We start from the raw sequence: 25,232 nt of genomic DNA on the forward strand, positions 1-25,232 counted from the left end.
TGCACCGCTAACAAAAAAGATGGCAATCATTAAAGCGAAAGTCATTATTCTCAGGTTAAGAGACTGGGAGCCACAGTAGCAGATGGGTGCGGACTTGACATCAGCAGGGTCGTCCTGACAGAAGAACAATGTGTGCTGTCTTGTGTGGCCAGCGCCTCACCCCCGCTGAATGGCAATTAGTACAGGAAATAAAGCAGGGTACCCTCTCTCTTCACGTCCTTATTGACTGCAGCATCCCAATTGCCTTATCTCTCGCTCCCGATGTCACCAGCACAAATTGTAGGACATTAAAGATCGACTTCGGGGGAAATTTTGCTGCCTTTGATCGTAGGAAGGTTTAAGAGACTGAGAGGTGGCAAAGATCCCCGACAGGGCCATGGCCAGGGATAGATCGGATGTTTTTTTTGCTTAAGAGATGCTCAAGTGGTTGGCTGGTCCACCGCTTTGGTCTAGACTGAAATATCCCAACAACTATTGGCTGGATTGACAATGAATTTTGTACAGACAGTCAGGCCTAATCCCAATACGACCCTCGCCCCATACCACTTAAAACCACTTACCCTCCGCTATCTACATAAAGGGTGTCCCGATATGAGTTATGTGTTATGAAACTCTGTGGTTTCGATGTATAATGGTCCTTGTCTGCTGATGTCTTGGTAGCTAACTAGCAAGCTAGCTCACCTAACATCGTTTGTGCTCATTTGTGCATGACAGTCCTGCATTTTTACGCATTTCAATGTTGCACTCCCCTCCATTGTTGGCATATGTTGCATGAAATTTAAAGTGACTACGAGGAACTTTCAGTTTTTGTTGATTCTAGCGACCCCCTTTTGACAAAAGCGGTCAACACCAGCGGCCGCTATTGCATAGGTCTTTGCTAGCGTGTGGCCGGCGCCACGTGCATTTGTTTTGGAAGCGAGCAATAGAGAGACAGCAGGATCGATCGCATCCTGCGATCATCAAAGGAATCACGAGACTGTTTCTAAAAAGTTCCTCGTAGACACTTTAACTTAAGTCCAGCAGTGAAGTTGCTCCACTCCGTATCGCTCCTCTGATCAGGAAGAGTAGGAGCACTGGTTGCTAATGTCACCCTACAAAACACTGCTAACATTAGTGGCCAGGCAGTGCTCTTTTTTTTATTTCATTTTTTTTTATTTCAATCACTTGCCACAGTTGTCAAGATGTCATCTATGCATGCTGGCATGGCGCCGCTGACAGAAACACTATGAGTGATAATAAAAGGAACAACCTTTTTTATGACAGCGGGTTGATTATCTACTTATCTCCAGATAACAGAGCTCCTTTTCTCCTGATAATGAGAAAACAAACGCATGATCTTGAGATAACGGCATTAAATAATAATTGCAAGAATGGCCTTACCATGTTGAGCAAATTGCTAAAAAGATAAAAGCAAACATATATAGCCAGCTGATAATTACAGCAGGAGATGAGAACCACTTGCTAATGATTTCTGGTCTCTAAGAGAGATAGTCCTCCTGCATGAAGGAATGTAATTACAGCCTGTATATTTGTGGTCTAACACACACACGGGCGCTTATTGAGATTATTTCCAGGCTCTGGCAGTGCACACTGTGAACACTGCATGACACTTGTATGAAAACACAGCTCCCATCATCACCAAATATAGGCTACATCGCGTCATAATATCTGTGATCGGGGTGGGAAGGTGACAAAAAACTGGAAATAGAAGCCTGAGTGTGGCGTGCCCACAGACATGAACCAAGAAATGGCTGATTATAGTTTTTGATCCCACTCATACATGTCAGACATAAACAAGTCAGTGAACTGCTTGCATTTGATTTTATTTCACACATTTGAATCTGGCCATTTTTCTGGTGACTTGATATTTCTAGCAGGAGGATAAAAAAGCAAGATTTTGTTTTATGTGGAGATGTGTGACCACTGTGCTTGAAGCAATTACTCGCTCATTTTTCAAACCTCTTTGCAGCCTTACAGTATCTCGGCACCTTTTTCCATCCTCCCCCCCCCACGTCCATGCCTCCCTCCCCTCTCTCTTTCTCCGCTAGTTATTCTATTTCACAATTTGTCATGCTGCAACGACAGGCTGAGGCAACGGGCACGATGCTGGTGCCTGTGAGCCGAGCTTCTCAGGGGTTGAGATAAAGTTAAGCTGACAAGTGGGTTCAGCTGCGTCACAGTGTCCTTTCAAACGGTCCCTGGAAGAGGGAGAAAGCCGAGGCGAGGCATGTTCCTCCAGAGGTGGCCCCCTTTTACACTTCACCTCTTGGCTCCCCCTGGCACACAGCTGCTGGCTCGTGCCTCGGGCTGCTTCTTCAAATAATGCTATCTTCGTGTTGCAAACCCCACACGAAGGCGAACAACAAACTCACCCCGAGGTGACACCTCCCGGCTCTGTACTGTGTTGATTTGAGTTGTTTCTTTTCTCTTTCTGCCACATTTCAGCATTTCTACTTTTAAAAGATGTGTGTTGTCTGTGGAGCTTAGAAATATAATCCCTCTTTCAACACACACACATGCAGGTGTGCCAGAAGAAGGCTTTCTTAAGAGCTCCACTCACTCTCCAGCGATTAGACAAATCCATCTCCCTCTCGTCTTTCTTCCCCCACACAGCGTTTTCACTCCCTGGATGCCCATCCCCCCCCTTCCCTTCAGCTGAGGAGGACCCTGGTAAATAATTGAGGCATATTCCCGCTCTGCTACTGTAGCTCCCCTTCTTGGATTTTTTTGTGCATATTTTGGGTCTCATCAATATTTGGGTTTTGTGATAATCAGAGATGTTGAGAACACATTGTGACATACGATATGATGAATGCTGGCCTTGTAGCTCGTGTATCAGAAGGGTTCACAGAGCAAAAATAAATGAAAACTCTTTCCATCATCAGCTCGAGAACCACATTTTCCCACTCGTAATATTTTAATCCCCTCCACTTGATTCTGATTTCATTTTGAAGAGGGCTTTCCTTGGCCAACCCAGCAGGTACTAAATAAATATAGAGAGCTAAAAATGAATATATGCAGCATTTTACGAGATGAATGGTACAAATGATGCATCGTGTCACTGAGTCTAAAAGGCATCAGTTCTGTTAAAAGCTGCTCCTGTTCTGCAACATCAAACAAACAAGTCCCATAATTCTACTGAATAGGAGATGTGATGTTTGCAGAAACACTTCATGTCTCCATTCATTATTGAAAATATAATCCAGCAGACCTACTTTGACAGTAATTTTGATGCTGCAATGGCAAAAAAACTGACAGACTCTGGTCGGGATCCATAATGAGGCGTTTGCTGACACCTGCTGTCTCAAAGCATGAAGTTACGCTTCCACACATGTTCGACACACGAGTTACACCGAATAGAACAGAGAATGGAATAATTAGAACCATAATTGGTGCTTGCAATTCAAAGAAATATAGAATAATCTCTACATTATATCAACGCCTACTGGAGAGAAGAGGGAAGACAACACTGTAAAACAGAAATGGCAAGAAGAACTAGGTGTGAACATTTCAGAAGATGAATGGCAACGTCATCATGTGCTTTACTTAAAGACGTGAAGCACCCTAAATATATTACACCCCAAATTAAGAGCAAGAACTTGTCTTTAGCACATCGATGTTGGAGAATATGTGAGGTAATTACTGTTGACAATTCACATGTACTTTGGCTTTGTTCTGAAATTGTTCTGGGCTACGATATACCTAAATCATCATAGTTTTTTTCATAGTATTTTTACAGGAAATACTGTGTCGTTGGCAGCCTGCAAAAAGGCCTTTACAAAGAGCTGGTACAAGGCTGAAACCACCAATACGGGATGGATGGATGAAGCTGTTAACTGATAGACGATGTTTACATGTCAGCGACAAGATAAAAGAATGAATCACTAATTGCGTCACAGGAATTAATTGATTTTGTGGAGAAAGGGCAGTCCAGACCTTTTCATGTGTGTTTTTCTTTCTTTTGTGTGTGTGTATGCACTTTCCTGGTTAATGGAAAATCAATCAAAAAATAATGTATTCAAGGAAAAAAAGAGAGAGACTGCTGCAGGTTTAACTTGAGCATCTTCTTTTTATAAATATCTGAATATTTTTGTCCATCCATAAAAATCTGAAACATAACTGAATTAAAATCTTTACAAAGAGAGGAAACAGAAAACAATCAGAGAGCTGCGTCGAACATGGCCTGGCTCATTTACACCAATCAGAAGTCAAACCGACGCATAATATATTCAAAATGAGACATAAGGCAAAGAGGCTTAAATGGTAAATGCCTGAGATTAAATCAGATTTCTTTTTCTTTACATGTGAAATAAAACTCATCCCATGGGAAAATAAAAACCTTAATTTCTAAAATACAAAACATAAAACCACATGATGGATCTGTGTGAACAGCTCAAACTTCTAACAGTGTTTCATACTATTTAGCAGGCGACAATGGTTAAGAGCAACGAAACAGAATATGATTCACCTTTGGCTTTTAGTGCAAATTAGGATGATTTTAACAGCAACTACGACTCAACTAAGGCTTCATCCTGCTTGGCGTTGAGACATTAAGTATGCCGAAACCATAAGAATACATTCAGATTGTATATAAACCGTCCGACCTGCTTTCCAGTCGACATACTATCTTTCTTAAATGTGCAGTTCAGCATGCAGCAATGGCACCTGCATATAAATAAAATTCCAGTGATGCATCTTTCAATCATAAGAGAAGCTTTCTGTAACCTCCTCTAATGCAGCTCAGTTATGAGTGAAACAGGTTACTTATACTCTGGTACAGCAGTCTTCCTAACTGTCAGGCGCAGCAGTCTCCGACGTCTCCTCCGTAATATTGGCCGGGATTGAGGGCTCAGAACTAGTTTCTTGTGCCTCTGGGATGTCAGGGTCACTCAGGTTCTCCGTGGTGACTTCAAGGCCTATGAGGTCGTCCGGTGTCTCTCTGCTTGGGGAAGCGGTAGCGATCAAGTCGATAACGCGCCCCTGCTCGGTCTCCAGGGTGTCTGAGTCTTCTTCCCTCCCTGGAGATGGAGGTCTTTGGTCAAGAGATGAGGTATCTGTAAAGATAAATCGATAAATAAGCATAGCTTAAGGAGAGTTCCACCTCAGGATACTATATGCTGTCAAGGAGCTATCTCATTTCATTTAACTTGCCTCATGTAACACTGGATCAAAAAGGACAGAAAAGTTTGCTGCTCCATCTTCTCTCAGTGTAAACTTAAAAGGTGCACTATGTAATAATCAGCTACTTGTTGAACAAATGGGGTCAGTATATCACCAGAGTAACCGCTATTCCTGCTAACTTTACTCTCTTTATACACCAAGACTGTGGCTGCTGTTAGCTGTGCAGTCAGCCAGGCAACTGAGATAGGATAGGCCAGGGCTAGCTAGCTAGCATGCTAACTTCAGTAGACATCAAAACTGTTAATTCTTCACATTCTGTTAAAAATGTAAGTTAAAATGTGTTCATTTTTTAAAGGTATAACAGAAATTCTTACATACTGCACCTTTAAACTCAGACTGTTGCACTTTTAGCTGTATAGCGAAGCTGATTTTAGAAAGGCTCTGCTATTGCTTTATAATCTACGTTGCACATATAGTCACATACTGTATCTATCATTTAAGAATGCTTTACTTATGTGGCATTAATCTAAATATATAGCAAGGAATCTCTGTTTGTTTGTTTGTTACTCGCATATCTCGAGAACTGTTCATCCGACCTACTTCACGTTTGGCAGGTGTATTGCTGAGGACCCAAGAAAGTGCAGTGTTGAATTATGTGCAATTTGGACACACCACACGCTCAATATCAATAGATTTTCTCTTGGGGAAGCAGACGTAAACAAAATTGAGATCAGCGTGGTGAAGCAAATTGCTGTAGAAATGTCTCAGTGAGGTTAAACAAGTCTTGATGAGTGTTGAAATGCGGTCAACATGGGTTTTCTATTCTTCAGTGAGAACTGCAGGTGAGATTTTAAGCTTCTGTCAACAGTAGTACGCCAGCTAGTGTTAGCCTTAAGGGCTAGAATGTTTACCATTGTTTGGCAGCACCGTCAGCTGCTCCAGGATGTCTCTCTCATTAGTCGTAGTGGTCCGGCTCGGAAAGTACTGATGTAATCATCCAGATTTTAAATTGTACATATCAAACATGTTTGAGTTTGAGTCCGTTAGCAATCCAAGAGGCTTTAGACTGGATCTGTAAACCCCTGATATTGCCACATAATCTTTGTCGAACAGCATGTTTTGAACAAGCACTGCACTAGTAAAAAACATCTGAGGCCTACAAACAATAGCTGGATAAACCTGTTTTTCCTTTTTAAACAGGATGGCATTGAAAGCATTTAATTGCTCCATTCAGCTGCACAATGCAATCACTTGTAGAGGGTGTAGAGGTACTTACCCAAGCTGCACTGATCACCGGAGTCATCTCCATAATTGGCAAACATGGAGCTCTGGCCGATGTCATTGGTGGAAACCATGTCTGACAAGTCTGGCGTCATCGCTTCGGGTATGTTGGAAATATCTGGAATTCACAAAAGGACAAATGTCCATTTTAATCTGAGTGAAAACAAAGAGAATGTCAGACACTCAAAACAAGTTCTCTTAAAGTTAGATATGTTACCTAGGTCTACAGCAGGCTGTGTGGGTGAGGTTACACATAAGTCCTGCACGGCTCCTTCAATTTGATTCAAATCTACTTTACTGACGTTCGAGGGGCTACATGCAGCTACTGAAGGCACCTGAGAGCAGAGAGAGAGAAAAACACTCAACAAAAAGTCTTGACCGCAGAACATTTAATAAAAGTAAAGATGTGATAAGGTCTACCTCAGTGTGGTCACTCGCAGCCAGCTCTTCACTGCTGCCAATCACCGTGGATTGAAGACTATTTCTGTTCTGGGTGTTGGGCGGAGCTGCACGAGTTGGGATTCTGTGCAAGTAGCCATAGCCGATGCCACAGCCTAAGCTAAAGTGTAAGACAAGCAAATACATGAATACATTTTAATCAGAAGAGAAGATGCCTTCTGATTAAACAAACTAAATAAACAAACTCTCTTTGTTTTCATGACTGAATAAACCTTAAAGGATTTCACACTGTTTTACTTTGTTTATATGTGGCTGAGAACAGCTTGTTTATTCATTTCTGGACAAAATAAATATTTCTGTTTGTATTATTACCTCATTAACATTGTGAATATTAAAATTTCTGAGTTTGAATTTCTCCTCCAAGACTACATTATGCCCCTTTAATGTTAATTTTGTCAGGGGACATCATAATAAAAGATTGCAGCTCTCTAAAAAAAATAATTTAAAGACATACAGTACCTTCCCTCTCCTCCCCAGGCTCCATTTGGAGTCACCACGACCTCTCTGCATTGATCAGTCTGTGTGTTGTACACCAGCAGCTTCAGAGGTTTCCCCTCGTTGGCTTCAATCAAAGAGAAGAAATCCTCGGACTGCAAATGTTAAAAAGAGGAAGAGGAATTTAAGATTTTGCACTAGATTTGGTTCATGGATGCTAGTCTCTAAAAAAATCAATTTACATAAAGAAAAGCAAAAAAATAAAACAAAGCTTACATCTTGTAACACCTGGTCAGCTCCCACGATGAAGTCATCGTGAGCAATGAGGCCGGCTAAGGCTGCAGGAGAGCTGGCTTCCACATCCTGAAAAAAGATGGTTATGAAGACATTTTTATTTGAAACTGCTGTCTGAATTAAAGTTAGAATTAACAATGTAGTCTTGAATGGGAATTTCGACCTACATTTGTTTTTCTACACCTCTGCTTTTTTTAAATCGCTGAAAGAAACTGTGCTGGCTACTACCTCAAAGCCACTAATAAACTGTTTTATATCAGGCCAGCAAGAGACTTAAACAAAGAAAGTTGAAGAATAACCCCTATTGAGGCTACACTTACCAATACATGCCAAACATTCTCATTGGCTCCTTCAAAGCTGCAGAAGCGGACGCTAGCGCCCAGCAGACCCTGACCACCCCACATGTTGCTGGGTGTCACCTCCAGTTCCCTCACCCGCTGGGTTTTAGAGTTGTACACCTCAAGTTTGACTGCTTTCTCCACATTGGCTTTGAGGAGGTCTTTCAGCAAGTCGCTTTCCTTATTCTGGAGAAACAGAAAAATATGGATGGTTCCAGCTGAGAGATGGCAAACCAGCTGTCATGTAAAACAACATGAAATGAGATTATAGCCGGATGGAAGGCCACTCTTTTTTCCTGAGGCTATAATTCAGGCCTCATGTTTCATTTTTATGTGGGGAAAGAAAAATTGGCTGTCAAGCAGGGTCTGCAGTAAAACTAGGCACAGAAGCATCACAACAAAAAATGTCACCACAATGTAGCCTACACTCAAAAAGTCATAACAAAATGAGATAACAGGACCAGGCCAAAACAATTAAGTTAGTCTTTGTTGTCCAATAAAACATTATGTAATGTGCAACTTCAAACAAGATTTAATACAGTTGACAAACAAAGGATGGGTCAGAAGATTTACATGATAAGTGAACATGCAAGTGCAAATATGTTAAACACCCTGGGATCCAAAGCTACTTACTGGCATGTTTCAGGAGGATCATACCAGCTGAACAGGTTTACATTACTATCTACAGTTCTGATTTGCTCAGCTACCTGAGTGAAGCCTTTCTTTGATTTCAATGCAAACTTCGAAATTGTGAAATAATATATGTGTATTAAGCTAAGGAACTAATATGAACATTTTGTCCAGACTCAGGGAACAAGATGACATCATCTAGTATGCATGAACTCATTGCAAAACAGGCTCTTTAAGTATCAGGCAGATAGAAAAGCGTGTAGAGTGTAATGTTAAATACACGTAATATAACATCTTTGATTTTTTTTTAATATATGCATCGAATATAAACACTTTCACATAAAAAAGTTTCAAGGAAATTAAAATAATCCCCAAAATATATTAAAAAGTGGGATTTTCAGCTCTGAATCTATAACATTTCTAGATGTGATGGAACTGCATTAACACTACACAGTCTCAAAATGTTGTTGCAAGGAAAGTAAAAACTAAAGGAGATTCTTGGATTTTTGTTACAAATTTCAACCCAATCCAGAGAAAAATAAGCCATTGATGAAACTTAGAAAATGCATAAAGGGATAAAAAGATTGCATTTAGCTCCTAGGGCCAAACTTTAAAAAAAAAAACAAAAAAAACAAAACATAACTTATAAAAGGATCCATGACCTGAACAGGGAAAAGCTCTACATTCTGATTGTGTTGGCTGTTGTAAAGAAACACACACAGATGTAATACTAATCATTCAGCACTACCCAATGTTTTTTATTTGGTGATTTAAGCCTCATGAGTCCACTCACAAGTCTGGTGTGTCCTATAGAGAGAATGAAGTCAAAGAATGGCTCCAGACCAGCCTTCAGGGCAGGTGACTCCAGTTGAACCTGAAATGTCAACACACAAACACAGAGACAGCTGTGTTAGTCGCCATCTTGTGTCAACTAATCATATTGCATTGGCCAGGATTTGGGGATCCTCATCGTGAGATACATGACACACTTAATGTTCCTCACACGGTGAATAGGCTGATATGTTACTTAATAATTCATCCTTGCTAGTATCAGTTTCTGCAGTGAGTGCTAAACAAACTCAGCCTCTAGCACGGCTAACAGCCTGGGTGTGTGCCAAGTGCCACCTCATCATGGGCGGACACCATTAACGCTGACCACGGTCTTACGAGTTAATAAACTTACACAACAACCTGACAATTACTAACCAGCTTCCTCAGAGATAAATGCAACGACACTACGTGGTCGGGACTAGCATAGTTAGCAAGTCAGCGAGCTAGAAGCGGGTAACCGAGATTGAAAAAGGAACCGGCATTTAACCTTGCACCACGCTACAACGTACCCCGTGGACATGATATCCACTGTTAGTTCCCCCGTCCGACAAAAACGAGCTCTGCGGCAGCCCCATCGCCTCCCACAGTTCCGTAACACTAACGCCGACTGAATGTCACTGAGGTAGAATAAAGTTAGAAGTCATTCCTGGTGGCTATATTCCAGCTTCAAGCTAGCTAGCGCCAACAGCTGAGGCAGCTTGACAGCAGGCGCTCCAGGGCCAGGGAAGCTAATAAATAAAGATGGCCGAAAAATCGAGCCGGCGCTGGGCTTGATTTCCACGAACACATCGAGCCGACTGCGTTCGATTAGCCGTCCTTGACGGGGGTGTGCTACGCGGTTGCCTGGCAACAGACAACGCTAGTGTAAAAAGCGTTGATTTCATTCATGAAAAATTGACATAGCTTGTGATAAATTTGGATTTTTAATACATGATGTTGTACATAAAAATACACGGGCTGTTTCTAGCCTTACACGGAGCCTCTCTGAGGAAAACAAAACGTTTGTTTTTCATTGACAATCCGTGTATTAATGACAACAGCTACTGTTTTATCTAGCTTTCGTTTTTAGCATTTTCTTGGTTTAGCTTCGCCTTGAGTTTAGCTAGTTAGCTCCCATTTTAAAGCTAACACAAGGTTGCAATGAAGTAAATATTCAGTATCCAGCAGGTAGAGACTCTTGTAATATGACTTGGTAAGTTATATATAGGCCTACATGTAGATATATAGCCTACAAAGACACATGTAGGAATAGCTTTGCTTTGGTGTTAGCCTAAGATTAGCCCTGTGTTCAGAGGTTAACAAACTTGCATTAGGTAGCTTGAAATTGTTTACTATAAGGCTACTGTTTTAACACATTTTAAAAGCAAATTATTGACCATATTTAATTGCTTTACAAGGTTAGAAACCTTAGTCTAACACAAAAGGAAGTGAGCATTTTACAGCAGGCTTGAGAAACTATATAAAAAGAAATGTAAAAATAAATTACAGGAAAAAGTAAAGTGGGGAAAATAAATTGGAAAAATGCAAAGGGAAATGATACAGAAATATGTACGTGAATAAATAAATGTAAAAATGAATGAATCAATAGGCCTCAATAAAATGAAAATTACGTAGGGAAGTTAATAAAAAAGTGAAGAAATACAGCCCTGTTATAGATGTTAGTGTTTATAAACAAGAGGAAAATGTATTCATCTGGTTAAGAGGTTTGAAAAGAGCTACAGTATTTCTAGGGATACTGGCTGCCTGCTCATCTGGACGGAGACTAAAGTGGTGTGGGACTAAAACAAATAAATCACTATATTCCCACAAAACATAATAATAATTATAATTTTCGTAATAACGACATTGTTCTTAAAGCATCTTTAATAATAAGCATAGAAAACATTTCATTTTAAAAGTTTATATTTTTAGACATTAACTTAATAAATCCAGATATTCAAACTTAATTGGTCATTTTTATGTGCATACCTTTACATCTGAATATATATCTGAATCCCCCGATTGAAATATGAATCTGTCTATTTTTTAAGTCCTTTTTTTAGGTGAGTCCAACTCTGTCAACAGGCTGTGGAACATTTCACGGATTGCTGATCAGTTGCATCAGTTATCTGCTGGAAAATGTGTGTTCCAGTCGAGCTTTTTACAGGTGGTCTGGATTATGTTGCCTACATCTTAATGCACCTGCTCGCTTCTCACCATGATAAGAAATATGAACTCTTGTTTTTTAAGTTTTCAAAATGACTAAAAAAACAAACACACTTACAATAACTATAAAACACTGACTATATAATAAGGCCTATCTATGTTGCCTTGAGAGATTTATATGGTTTCTGAATACCTATAAAACAAAAAATCTAACAATCTCCCACTGTTTCCACTGTGTTTTTCCACGCCTCAGTACAACATGGCAAGGTGCACGTTCTGGATTTTATTCACATGGATTGGTGATGTTGGCAGGTAACTTGTTCCCCAATACTTTCTGGAGGTCTTCCAGTCTCACACTGATATAAATAGTTGAACTGCCACTGCTCATCACTGCTCCATCATGATTGGGCTTGTGGCTTTCGTGTCCTTCGTTGGTAAGTTTTTGCAGAAATATATAAACACTTTACGCCATCACTGTACTCTCTTTCACGTTCATGTTCTTTTGTGCACTACAGGGCTGATTTGTGCTGAGCAACCCTTCAACCACAATGTGCACAATGAGAGGGTCATAGGAGGCAACAATGCTCCACCTAACAAGTGGAAGTGGCAGGTATAATATATTCATTTTTTTTTTTTTAACAGTGATTCTCCACAATTGTGGTGCTGTTGTTGTGTTATTTTCTTACTCATTATTGAGCAAACGGCTTCAAAATTGAACTGCTTGTTCTCATTATATGAAATAATTTCTCTGCTTTCTCTCAGATTTCTCTCCAGCAGGATGCATACAATGATGGTAGCTACTACCACCTCTGTGGAGGCACTGTCATTAGTGGTCTCAGTGTTATGACTGCAGCCCACTGCATCCTCAGGTTGAGTCTCTCATTGGTCCTTACAGTCATCAATATACTAAATATTTGTACTTGTGGACATGTAACATGGTCATTTTATCTAGATGTCTCTGTTAATGTCAAACACAAATAGTCAGGGACAAATCTTGTGTAGCCTGCTCTGCGCTTAATTTTTGTATGCTGAATTCAATTTGTAGGTAATCATCATGTGTTTTTGTTTCTTATGTTCCTTCCAGCATGGATGCTAGTACCTATCGTGTGGTGGCTGGTGAATATAACCTGTACCAGTATGATGGCAGTGAGCAGTTCATTGGTGTGGACAGGATCACCATCCATCCTGGCTGGACTGGTGATCTTGGCAACGGGTAAAGTGACAGCAAGTCAGACCCCTTCTCTTCATTGAGCCACATTTTAAGAAGGCAAGCTATTAAAAAAAACTATTTTATCAACCATGTTTTTATTATCAGAAATGACATTGCCATCTTGAGACTGTCTCAGCCTGTGTACGACAACGGCTACGTGGCTATCGCCGAACTTCCCTATCCTGGCGAGACAATGCCTGATGGCTTCACCTGTTACATCACCGGCTGGGGACTTATGGACTGTAAGATGACACTCATGCTCAAATATGTGTCCCATGCACATCATTCATCTGTCTAATAAAAAAATCCTGCACTACCTCTTTACTCACTCTTTTCACAGACTATGGGACCGTCCCTGACATCCTGCAGGAGGCCGCCATCCCTGTGGTGGCACATTCAGTCTGCTCCCAGCCTAACTGGTGGGGCAGCCTTGCCAAGCAGAATATGGTGTGTGCTGGAGGGGATGGAGTCATTTCAGGCTGCCAGGTACAGCGAACACACATGTGTATCTGCCTAATGCAGGGGAGTTATGTCCTGAAACCAGTTTGCCTCAACGGTTTAATATTTATTTTATGTTAATGGTGCAATATGTATGATATTTAGTTTTAAAAACATTTTTAAAAGTTAGAAAACAACAATTTATTGATGGCAAACATGTCAAATTTTACAAATACATAAACAGCAATTAATAAAGGGTACTTCTTCGTTGTCTGTGGAGAAAGTCCCCCGACTCCCTTAAAAAAATGCTTTATTTGAGACTTGTTGCGTCAGAAGAAACCTTATAAACTTTGTGAAAAGCTGTCTACAACACATTCTTAACTATGTGGGCCGACTTATTAATTCAGCAAACGTTACACATGAAGATATTTCTTTGTTTGTGTAAACAATGTTGTATGCGTTTGTTACAGTGATGTAGATGAATATTTGCATATAGAGCGGGAAAGTCAGATACGATCACAAGGGGTCACTTGAGACGCATGTCGACGCGATTTTAATGCCAGGTGTAAAGGGGTTACAGCTGTCCACTCGTGATCGGATCACTCAGGACGGATGGTGAAACCAAATGTGAGCAGCCTATGAGCTAACTAGCTAACTACTACTTCTGTCCCAGGGCGACTCTGGAGGTCCCCTGAACTGTTACACCAACGGAGCCTGGAGAGTCCATGGTGTCGTCAGTTACGGTCCACAAGGCATGTGCAACCAAGTGACCAAACCCACCGTCTTCACCAGAGTCTCTTCTTTCCTAGACTGGATCTCTTCAGTAAGGCTTCACGATGTGTTTCTGAGAATGTCACCATATCTGCATATTTAAATTGCCTGACTTTTATTTCTTTGTACATTTTATTTCAGGTTTGGTAAACTCATCCAATCTGTCAAATGGAACCAGTCAAATAAAATGAATATGCATCTCACTCATTGGTGTGTTACATGCATTGTTGTATTTCTACATTAAGCCAGAGGGTGGCGATAGTGGTTCATGTTTAGAGTAAACACCACTCTGCCTCCTCTCAGGCTTTCATGTGCTGATTGACACACTTGTACTTTCTCACAGTCTCAGTGTGAGAAAAAAAAGAAAAAAAATGTTTTGCACATTGGATGCATTTTGTGGTGTTGCCTACAGTTAGTCTGAAAATGAAAAAAAAAAAAAAGGTTAAAAGGGTGAAAAGTAGGCATGGTGACAATCCTGATCCTCTGACCTCTGAGGCTGTGACCCCAGTGGATGGGAAATTCCTCAGGATGTTCCAAACCAAAGACCAAAGGGACGGGACTTCTATTAGACTATAAAGGCTTAAGTGGCATTGTGGCACGGAGGTAAACCCCCTTTAATGTCAGAATCACATCTACCTAAAGACTTAACAAGAACCACATTTTCTTTATGGTGGCCAAATGTGAGCTATATGTAGTTACTGCTGGCCCATCTGGGAATTCTGGGCATATGTTTGTGGTGGTAGTCAGGAGACTACAGCATGACATCACATCAAGTGTTTTTCTCTTAACCATGGAGACCAGAAACCACAGATGGATTCCTGTGGTTTAGACAAAAAACTAAAAGAATACCACTGCATGTGCGCGGGAACATCTACTGCATTTAAATATAATGATTGTATTGGGTTAAAACATGAAACCATTAAAAATGATTTCAGTTAAGAAGCCGAGACATAAAACATGCAAATCAAAGAAACCAACTGTGTGGAAATATTTGCTTATCATCTGCCTGAACTTAAGCTTCACTAAAGTTTATTATGCAGCACAAAGTTCCCTTTAAAGGAGACATATTAATACTAAAATAGGTTTACATGCTTTAAAATGTGCAATATGTAAGAACTGGCCACCTCTTGAATTCATACTCCCAAATAAATAAATAAATAAATATGGGGCAGTGTATCACCAGAGTAACCAGCTGCTGACTGTAGCTCTGTTTCAGCTGTTTTAGGCCCCCCTAGTGAACACTCAGTCTCTTCTGATTGGTCAGCTCACAAAGGCCTGAGCCAGCACCACTAACAACAACATCAGAGCAGCTGAAAGGAATTCATTCTCAAGTGCCAAACAACATGCTAGGCGTTAATTATGGAATTATGTAATATGGTGAAGTAGTTTGATGACACAAAGTCATGGAATTAAAGGTGGTACTACTGACGAGGCGTTTCAGGAGCAGTGTTTTCTGTGGGAGAGAAGAGCTTCTGTTAGTGCAGACTTTGAACTTTCGAGATCTTTTACTTGCATGAGAGCCAATAAAACACTGATGGAAAGGAAAAAAATATAATAATTACAAATTAGGATATGACAAACAACAGAGTCAAGCATTTAGAATTTTTTTTTTAATTGTTATTATTTGGAGGGACGGGCTGTCAAAATGGCTAAGATGAAAGAAACTGTTTTTGAACAGCAGGTTAAAGTGTGAATATATAAAAAATAAAGCAGCTTTGTTTGCTCTGCACGACCATTCAAGCAGAAATATGTACAACACAAAAGGCAAAAGAAAAAGAATGGCTCCAGACCAGCCTTCAGGGCAGGTGAGTCCTGTTGAACCTGAAATGTCAACATACAAACATAGAGACAGCTGTGTTAGTCGCCATCTTGTGTCAACTAATCATATTGCATTGGCCAGGATTTGGGGATCCTCATCGCAAGATACATGACACAGTTAATGTTCCTCACATGGTGAATAGGCTGATATGTTACTTAATAATTCATCCTTGCTAGTATCAGTTTCTGCAGTGAGTGCTAAACAAACTCAGCCTCTAGCATGGCTAACAGCCTGGGTGTGTGCCAAGTGCCACCTCATCATGGGCGGACACCATTAACGCTGACCACGGTCTTACGAGTTACTAAACGGCAGCCCCATTGCCTCCTACAGTTCCGTAACACTAACACTGACTGAATGTCACTGAGATAGAATAAAGTTAGAAGTAATTCCTGGTGGCTATATTCCAGCTTCAAGCTAGCTAGCGCCAACAGCTGAGGCAGCTTGACAGCAGGCCCTCCAGGGCTAGGGAAGCTAATAAATAAAGATGGTAGAAAAATCGAGCCAGTACTGGGCTTGATTTCCACGAACACATCGAGCCAACTGTGTTCGATTAGCCGTCCTTGACGGGGGTGTTCTACGCGGTTGCCTGGCAACAGACGATGCTAGTGTAAAAGCATTGATTTCATTCATGAAAAATTGACATAGCTTGTGATAAATTTGGATATTTGATACATAATGTAACGATGTGGGCCCCCTGTACTGCGTCCCAACCTTCTCCAGAAGAGGATGTAGCGCAGCGCACCAGCCAAGTGGGGGTGTTACAACCATCAGGTGACTTGGACGGTAAGCTTGAATGCCTAGTGGTCCTGGGCCGAACCTGGGTAGGAGACTGCTGGTATGCTCCGGCGACTATTGGGGGTACATGCCGCCCTGCACTGGTGGACACAGGTTCGTCAGCAACCCTGGTGAAACCTTGTTTGGTAGGAAATAAAACAACCATTTTCCCCACCATGGTGAAACTACAGACAGTAACAGGAGAGCGAGCTCCCATGGTGGGGGAGGCATTTGTGACTCTGGGCGTGGGGAAGAAGTCAATTCGCTGCCCAGTGTGGGTTGCGGCTCTGGTTAATTGTATTCTGGGGCTGGATGTTCTCGGGGCATTAGGCTGTGTCATTAACACAGGGAGAGGAACGTTTACTTTTCCAGATGGACATGTTATCCAGATGTCTAGAAGGCCACCCCATCCTGGCTGCTCTGCCACCCACACCATTACAATTCTAGCAGCTGAGGCAACAGCTTCTATGGAAAACTGCTGCACCTCCCCCAACCTGCGGCCCCTGCTGGCTCCCACCCCGCCTGCCACTGGTTTACACCCACAACCAGTCCCTGCCTTACTACCTGACAGCGGAGAGAGAGTCTTGGCCGTGAAAGAGGTTTGGCAGAAAAATTGTGATGGACTGACTTCTAGTGAACAAGGTCTGCTGTGGCAACTCTTGCTGGACTTTAAGGATGTGGGCCGGACAGATCTCATACGACACAACATCAACACTGGAGATGCACAGCCCATCAGGATGAGACCTCGGTGCCTCCCCCTGGCCAAGCAGGCAGCAGCAGACAAAGCCCTGTGTGAGATGCAACGGGCTGGGCTCATTGAACCCTCCACCAGCTCCTGGGCCTCGCCAGTTGACATGGTTCCCAAAAAGCTGAAGGATGATTGGTGGTTCTGTGTGGATTTCAGACCCATCAACAAGGTTACAAAAAAGGACCCATACCCCCTTCCATGCATTGATGAGGCCCTCGATTCAGTGTCAGGGTCCTCTTGGTTCTCCTCTCTGGACCTGCGCAGCGGGTACTGGCAGGCCCACCCCTCGCTCCTGAGGCCAGACCTAAAACCGCCTGCCCCCGCCTTCATGAGGCGTGAGGTCACATTCCTGGGTCACAGGTTTGGTGTGTGTGTGTGTGTGTGTGTGTGGGGGGGGGGGGGTTCAGCACCGTCAAGGATAAGGTACAAGCTGTGAAGGACTGGCCCTAACCCCTAACCCTGGGCCTGGCCTCCTACTACAGAAGGTTCGTTAGGGGGTTCTCCTGCATAGCTGCACCCCTATTTCGCCTGCTGCAAAAAGGGGAAGTTTTTTTGTGGACAGAGGAGTGCCATACAGCATTCACTTCACTACAGAGAGCCCTGGTGGAGGCCCCAATTCTTTCCCCACCTGACCCCTCCCTGTCCTTCATCCTCGACACAGACGCCAGCAGTGTTGGCTCAGGTACTGTGCTGGCCCAGGTGACACCAGAAGGTGAGAGAGTGGTGGCGTACCACAGCAGGACATTCAACAAGGCAGAATGTCACTACTGTGTTACCAGGCGGGAGCTGCTTGCTGTGGTCAGTGCCATACGGCATTTCAAGTATTACCTTGGGGGTCTCCACTTCACAGTCAGGACTGACCACTTGGCCTTGCAGTGGCTCATGTCTTTCAGAGAACCAGAAGGTCAGCTGGCACGCTGGATTGAAGAGCTACAGGCATATGACTTCACCGTGATCTACAGACCAGGGGCACGCCATGGAAACGCTGACGCGTTGTCCCGCCGCCCCTGCAACACTGATGGCTGCCAACACTGCGAGAAACGGGAGGCTCAGGAGGCAAAGTCATGACAACCTGATGTGCAATGCCCAGCTGTGTGTCCCGAGCAGGCGTCATCCAGCATTGGGCTGGCAGCTGTGGATGTGGCAGAGTGGAAACGCAAGCAGGAAGAGGATGTTGACATCAGACCAGTGCTCACATGGGTGGCAATGCAACACAGACCAGCATGGGAAGAGGTTGCAATGTTGTCTCGGGCCACAAAAGGACTCTGTGGTGTCCTTTTGTGGTGGTACCAAGGGCCCTGAGGGAGATGGTGCTCCGGGCAGTACACGGAGCCCCAGGATCTGCCTCCAACAGGGGTTCTACTGGGGCCAACATAGGCGGGATGTGGAAGACTACTGCCAACACTGTGACAGCTGCACTGCCCGAAAGGGCCCCACAGACAGAGTCCTGTATGTTTGCAGCCATGTGTGAGAAGCTGGGCTCCCACAAGACCCGCACCACACCCCTCCACCCTCAGAGTGATGGACTGGTTGAGAGATTTAACCGCACACTGGCACAACAGCTGGCCATAGTGACAGCTAAACACCAAAAGGACTGGGATACTCACATCGCCCTTGTGCTGATGGCATACCGGTCTGCTGTCCAGGACTCCACTTCCTGCTCCCCTGCCCTTCTCATGCTAAGAAGGGAGATCCGGACCCCAGCAGAGATGATGGTGGGCAAATCCCCCAATGCCCTTGTAGACCCTCCGGGTCCCGACTATGCCAGAAGGCTCCAGGACCACTTGGAGTCTGCTCACGAGTTTGCCAGAGGCCAGCTGTTTGGTGTAGGGGCGAGACAGAAGAGGAACTACGACGTGCAGGCCAGAGGCCTTCATTTTGAGGTGGGAGAGTTGGTTTGGGTGCATAGCCCCCAGAGGAAGAAGGGCAGGTGCCCAAAACTGGACAGTGAGTGGGAGGGGCCTTGCCAGATCCTGGAGAGGCTGGGTGAGGTTGTGTACAGGGTCTGGTTGCCACCCAGAGGAAGGAAAGTTGCCCTGCATCGGGATAGGCTGGCTCCCTATCCGGGGCGTAGCCTACCCAGAGAGACAGCCATGTGTGAGAAGCTGGGCTCCCACAAGACCCACACCACACCCCTCCACCCTCAGAGTGATGGACTGGTTGAGAGATTTAACCGCACACTGGCACAACAGCTGGCCATAGTGACAGCTAAACACCAAAAGGACTGGGATACTCACGTCGCCCTTGTGCTGATGGCATACCGGTCTGCTGTCCAGGACTCCACTTCCTGCTCCCCTGCCCTTCTCATGCTAGGAAGGGAGATCCGGACCCCAGCAGAGATGATGGTGGGCAAATCCCCCGATGCCCTTGTAGACCCTCTGGGTCCCGACTATGCCAGAAGGCTCCAGGACCACTTGGAGTCTGCTCACGAGTTTGCCAGAGGTCAGCTGTTTGGTGTAGGGGCGAGACAGAAGAGGAACTACGACGTGCAGGCCAGAGGCCTTCATTTTGAGGTGGGAGAGTTGGTTTAGGTACATAGCCCCCAGAGGAAGAAGGGCAGGTGCCCAAAACTGGACAGTGAGTGGGAGGGGCCTTGCCAGATCCTGGAGAGGCTGGGTGAGGTTGTGTACAGGGTCCGGTTGCCACCCAGAGGAAGGAAAGTTGCCCTGCATCGGGATAGGCTGGCTCCCTATCTGGGGCGTAGCCTCCCCAGAGAGACAGGGGGGTGGGACACAAGGGACGCAGGACAGGGCCCTCTGACCCCCTCTGATGAGCAGAGTGTTCTGCACCGGATGCCACAAACTGAACTTTTTTCCCTTTCCCCAAATTCCCCCACCCAGCCCCATTTAGCTGCCCCTACACTGGCACGTGCTCCGGGCCTTTCCCCTGGTGAGACTTTGTGGAGGGTGGGTAGTGTAACGGACTGGGTGCTTATGTTATGTGTAGGTCACTGTACAATACTGTGTGTTATCAAGGTGAAATGTTAATGTTAAGACAGTTACTGAGATTTCCTTGATGTCAGTGAACGTATTCCATGTTCAGAAACTGTGAAGCCTGTCAGTCATTTTCAGCTACCTATGACAGGGAGTGTGTGAGATAGCTTGTCTGTGATTGGCTGACAGTGAGAGAGGTCAGGGTTGTTTGAGAGGTCTGCGGGTGAAGGCATAAAGGAGAGATGCTAGTGTGTGTGTGCACTTTTGAGGAGACAGTTTTATTATTTTGGCGTTGGCTACGGCCCACAGTAGCCTGTGTTCAAGGATAAATAAAGGAAGAGAAAACCCAGCTGAACTTCTTGTAGGTTCTCATTTTAGGGACGCTACAATAATGTTGTACATAAATATACACGGACTGTTTCCAGCCTTACATGGAGCCTCTCTGAGGAAAACAAAACGTTTATTTTTTAATGACAATCCGTGTATTAATGACAACAGCTACTGTTTTATTTTAGCATTTTCTTGGTTTAGCTTCGCCTTGAGTTTAGCTAGTTAACTCCCATTTTAAAGCTAACACGAGGTTGCAATGAAATACATAATCAGTATCCAGCAGGTAGAGACTCTTGTAATATGATTTGTGTATGTAAGTTATATATAGGCCTACATGTAGATATATAGCCTACAAAGACACATGTAGGAATAGCTTTGCTTTGGTGTTAGCCTAAGATTAGCCCTGTGTTCAGAGGTTAACAAACTTGCATTAGGTAGCTTAAATTGTTTACTATAAGGCTACTGTTTTAACACATTTTAAAAGCAAATTATTGACCATATTTAATTGCTTTACAAGGTTAGAAACCTTAGTCTAACAGAAAAGGAAGTGAGCATTTTACAGGAGGCTTGAGAAACTATATAAAAAGAAATGTAAAAATAAAATACAGGAAAAAGTAAAGTGGGGAAAATAAATTGGAAAAATGCAAAGGGAAATAATACAGAAATATGTACGTGAAGAAAATAAATGTAAAAATGAATGAATCAATAGGCCTCAATAAAATGAAAAATTACGTAGGAAAGTTTATAAAAAAGTGAAGGAATACAAATGAAAAATAACAACTCATGTTACATTATAAACATAATTAATGGCTACATTTAAATATCATTTTTGGTGTATTTAATTGAATTGGTCCTCCATACAAAAAAATGTATTCATCTGGTTAAGAGGTTTGAAAAGAGCTACAGTATTTCACAGAAAACGTTACATTTTAAAAGTTTATACTTTTAGACATTAACTTAATAAATCGAGATATTCAAACTTAATTGGTCATTTTTATGTGCATACCTTGACATCTGAATATATATCTGAATCCCCCGATTGAAATATGAATCTGTCTATTTTTTAAGTCCTTTTTTTAGGTGAGTCCAACTCTGTCAACAGGCTGTGGAACATTTCACGGATTGCTGATCAGTTGCATCAGTTATCTGCTGGAAAATGTGTGTTCCAGTCGAGCTTTTTACAGGTGGTCTGGCTTATGTTGCCTACATCTTAATGCACCTGCTCGCTTCTCACCATGATAAGAAATATGAACTCTTGTTTTTTAAGTTTTCAAAATGACTAAAAAAACAAACACATTTACAATAAATATATAACACTGACTATATAATAAGGCCTATCTATGTTGACTTGAGAGATTTATATGGTTTCTGAATACTTGTAGAAAAATCTAACAATCTCCCACTGTTTCCACTGCGTTTTTCCACGCCTCAGTACAACATGGCAAGGTGCACGTTCTGGATTTTATTCACATGGATTGCTGATGTTGGCAGGTAACTCGTTCCCCAATACTTTACTGGAGGTCTTCCAGTCTCACACTGATATAAATAGTTGAACTGCCACTGCTCATCACTGCTCCATCATGATTGGGCTTGTGGCTTTCGTGTCCTTCGTTGGTAAGTTTTTGCAGAAATATACAAACACTTTACGCCACCACTGTACTCTCTTTCACGTTCATGTTCTTTTGTGCACTACAGGGCTGATTTGTGCTGAGCAACCCTTCAACCACAATGTGCACAATGAGAGGGTCATAGGAGGCAACAATGCTCCACCTAACAAGTGGAAGTGGCAGGTATAATATATATATATATATATATATATTTTTTTTTTTTTACAGTGATTCTCCACAATTGTGGTGCTTTTGTTGTGTTATTTTCTTACTTATTATTGAGCAAATAGCTTCAAAAGTGAACTGCTTGTTCTTATTATATGAAATAATTTCTCTGCTTTCTCTCAGATTTCTCTCCAGCAGGATGCATACAATGATGGTAGCTACTACCACCTCTGTGGAGGCACTATCATTGATAGTCTCAATGTTATGACTGCAGCCCACTGCATCCTCAGGTTGAGTCTCTCATTGGTCCTTACAGTCATCAATATACAAAATATTTGTACTTGTGAACATGTAACATGGTCATTTTATCTAGATGTCTCTGTTAATGTCGAACTGAATCCACCAAATAGTCAGGGACAAATCTTGTGTAGCCTGCTCTGCGCTTAATTTTTGTATGCTGAATTCAATTTGTAGGTAATCATCATGTGTTTTTGTTTCTTATGTTCCTTCCAGCATGGATGCTAGTACCTATCGTGTGGTGGCTGGTGAATATAACCTGTACCAGTATGATGGCAGTGAGCAGTTCATCGGTGTGGACAGGATCACCGTCCATCCCGGCTGGACTGGTGATCTTGGCAACGGGTAAAGTGACAGCAAGTCAGACCCCTTCTCTTCATTGAGCCACATTTTAAGAAGGCAAGCTATTAAAAAAAACTATTTTATCAACCATGTTTTTATTATCAGAAATGACATTGCCATCTTGAGACTGTCTCAGCCGGTGTACGACAACGGCTACGTGGCTATCGCCGAACTTCCCTATCCTGGCGAAACGATGCCTGATGGCTTCACCTGTTACATCACGGGCTGGGGACTTATGGACTGTAAGATGACTCTCATGCTCACATATATGTCCCATGCACATCATCTATCTGTCTAATGACAAAATCCTGCTCTACCTCTTTACTCACTCTTTTCACAGACTATGGGACCGTCCCTGACATCCTGCAGGAGGCCGCCATCCCTGTGGTGGCACATTCAGTCTGCTCCCAGCCTAACTGGTGGGGCAGCCTTGCCAAGCAGAATATGGTGTGTGCTGGAGGGGATGGAGTCATTTCAGGCTGCCAGGTACAGCGAACACACATGTGTATCTGCCTAATGCAGGGGAGTTATGTCCTGAAACCAGTTTGCCTCAATGGTTTAATATTTATTTTATGTTAACGGTGCAATATGTATGATATTTAGTTTTAAAAACATTTTTAAAAGTTAGAAAACAACAATTTATTGATGGCAAACATGTCAAATTTTACAAATACAGAAACAGCAATTAATAAAGGGTACTTCTTCGGTGTCCGCGGAGAAAGTCCCCGACTCCCTTAAAAAAAACGCTTCATTTGAGCCTTGTTGTGTCAGAAGAAACTTTATAAACTAGTTATAACTTCTTATAAAGTTAAGTTTGTGTCTACAACACATTCTTAAGTATGTGGGCCTATTTGTTAATTCAGCAAACGTTACAGTGATGTAGGTGAATATTTGCATATAAAGCGGGAAAGTGAAATACGATCACAAGGGGTCACTTGAGACGCATGTCGACGCGATTTTAATGCCAGGTGTAAAGGGGTTACAGCTGTCCACTTGTGATCAGATCACTCAGGACGGATGGTGAAACCAAATGTGAGCAGCCTATGAGCTAACTAGCTAACTGCTACTTCTGTCCCAGGGCGACTCTGGAGGTCCCCTGAACTGTCACACCAACGGAGCCTGGAGAGTCCATGGTGTCGTCAGTTACGGTCCACAAGGCATGTGCAACCAAGTGACCAAACCCACCGTCTTCACCAGAGTCTCTTCCTTCGAAGACTGGATCTTTTCAGTAAGGCTTCACGATGTGTTTCTGAGAATGTCACCATATCTGCATATTTAAATTGCCTGACTTTTATTTCTTTGTACATTTTATTTCAGGTTTTGTAAACTCGTCCAATCTGTCAAATGGAACCAGTCAAATAAAATGAATATGCATCTCACTCATTGTTGTGTTACATGCATTGTTGTATTTCTACATTAAGCCAGAGGGTGGCGATAGTGGTTCATGTTTAGAGTAAACACCACTCTGCCTCCTCTCAGGCTTTCATGTGCTGATTGACACACTTGTACTTTCTCACAGTCTCAGAAATGTTTTGCACGTTGGATGCATTTTGTGGTGTTGCCTACAGTTAGTCTGAAAATTAAAAAAAAAAAGGTTAAAAGGGTGAAAAGTAGGCATGGTGACAATCCTGATCCTCTGACCTCTGAGGCAGTGACCCCAGTGGATGGAAAATTCCTCAGGATGTTTCAGACCAAAGACCAAAGGCACAGGACTTCTATTAGACTATAAAGGCTTAAGTGGCATTGTGGCACGGAGGTAAACCCCCTTTAATGTCAGAATCACATCTACCTAAAGACTTAACAAGAACCACATTTTCTTAATGGTGGCCAAATGTGAGCTATATGTAGTTACTGCTGGCCCATCTGGGAATTCTGGGCATATGTTTGTGGTGGTAGTCAGGAGACTACAGCATGACATCACATCAAGTGTTTTTCTCTTAACCATGGAGACCAGAAACCACAGATGGATTCCTGTGGTTTAGACAAAAAACAAAAAGAATACCACTGCATGTGCGCGGGAACATCTACTGCATTTAAATATAATGATTGTATTGGGTTAAAACATGAAACCATTGAAAATGTTTTCAGTTAAGAAGCCGAGACATAAAACATGCAAATCAAAGAATGCAACTGTGTGGAAATATTTGCTTATCATCTGCCTGAACTTAAGCTTCACTAAAGTTTATTATGCAGCACAAAGTTCCCTTTAAAGGAGACATATTAATACTAAAATAGGTTTACATGCTTTAAAAGGTGCAATATGT

General features: G+C 42.7%; 3 protein-coding genes across 3 annotated transcripts; 2 read left to right on the forward strand and 1 right to left on the reverse strand.

Annotated features, from left to right (window-relative positions):
• Nucleotides 1-4,049: 4,049 nt before the first annotated feature.
• Nucleotides 4,050-10,095, reverse strand: LOC141014503 (Golgi reassembly-stacking protein 1-like). Its single transcript, XM_073488321.1, has 9 exons — nucleotides 9,899-10,095; nucleotides 9,352-9,432; nucleotides 7,911-8,114; nucleotides 7,573-7,659; nucleotides 7,321-7,451; nucleotides 6,823-6,961; nucleotides 6,620-6,737; nucleotides 6,398-6,520; nucleotides 4,050-5,054 (listed from the first exon to the last, which is right to left on the reverse strand). Exons 1-9 carry the CDS (start codon nucleotides 9,962-9,964, stop codon nucleotides 4,789-4,791), a joined length of 1,215 nt encoding a protein of 404 aa, XP_073344422.1. The 5' UTR covers nucleotides 9,965-10,095; the 3' UTR covers nucleotides 4,050-4,788.
• A 1,734-nt stretch (nucleotides 10,096-11,829) lies between these two features.
• LOC141014218 (elastase-1-like) lies at nucleotides 11,830-14,156 on the forward strand. The gene is made up of 8 exons (XM_073487918.1): nucleotides 11,830-11,968; nucleotides 12,050-12,144; nucleotides 12,297-12,403; nucleotides 12,619-12,747; nucleotides 12,850-12,986; nucleotides 13,085-13,230; nucleotides 13,856-14,005; nucleotides 14,095-14,156. The coding sequence occupies exons 1-8, from the start codon at nucleotides 11,935-11,937 to the stop codon at nucleotides 14,101-14,103; spliced, it is 807 nt and encodes a 268-aa protein (XP_073344019.1). The 5' UTR covers nucleotides 11,830-11,934; the 3' UTR covers nucleotides 14,104-14,156.
• Nucleotides 14,157-22,092: 7,936 nt separating this feature from the next.
• Nucleotides 22,093-24,347, forward strand: LOC141014219 (elastase-1-like). Its single transcript, XM_073487919.1, has 8 exons — nucleotides 22,093-22,171; nucleotides 22,253-22,347; nucleotides 22,513-22,619; nucleotides 22,843-22,971; nucleotides 23,074-23,210; nucleotides 23,309-23,454; nucleotides 24,047-24,196; nucleotides 24,286-24,347. Exons 1-8 carry the CDS (start codon nucleotides 22,138-22,140, stop codon nucleotides 24,292-24,294), a joined length of 807 nt encoding a protein of 268 aa, XP_073344020.1. The 5' UTR covers nucleotides 22,093-22,137; the 3' UTR covers nucleotides 24,295-24,347.
• The last annotated feature ends 885 nt before the right edge of the window (nucleotides 24,348-25,232 follow it).

Source organism: Pagrus major, chromosome 19 (genome assembly GCF_040436345.1).
Source record: "Pagrus major chromosome 19, Pma_NU_1.0".
NCBI lineage: Eukaryota > Metazoa > Chordata > Actinopteri > Spariformes > Sparidae > Pagrus > Pagrus major.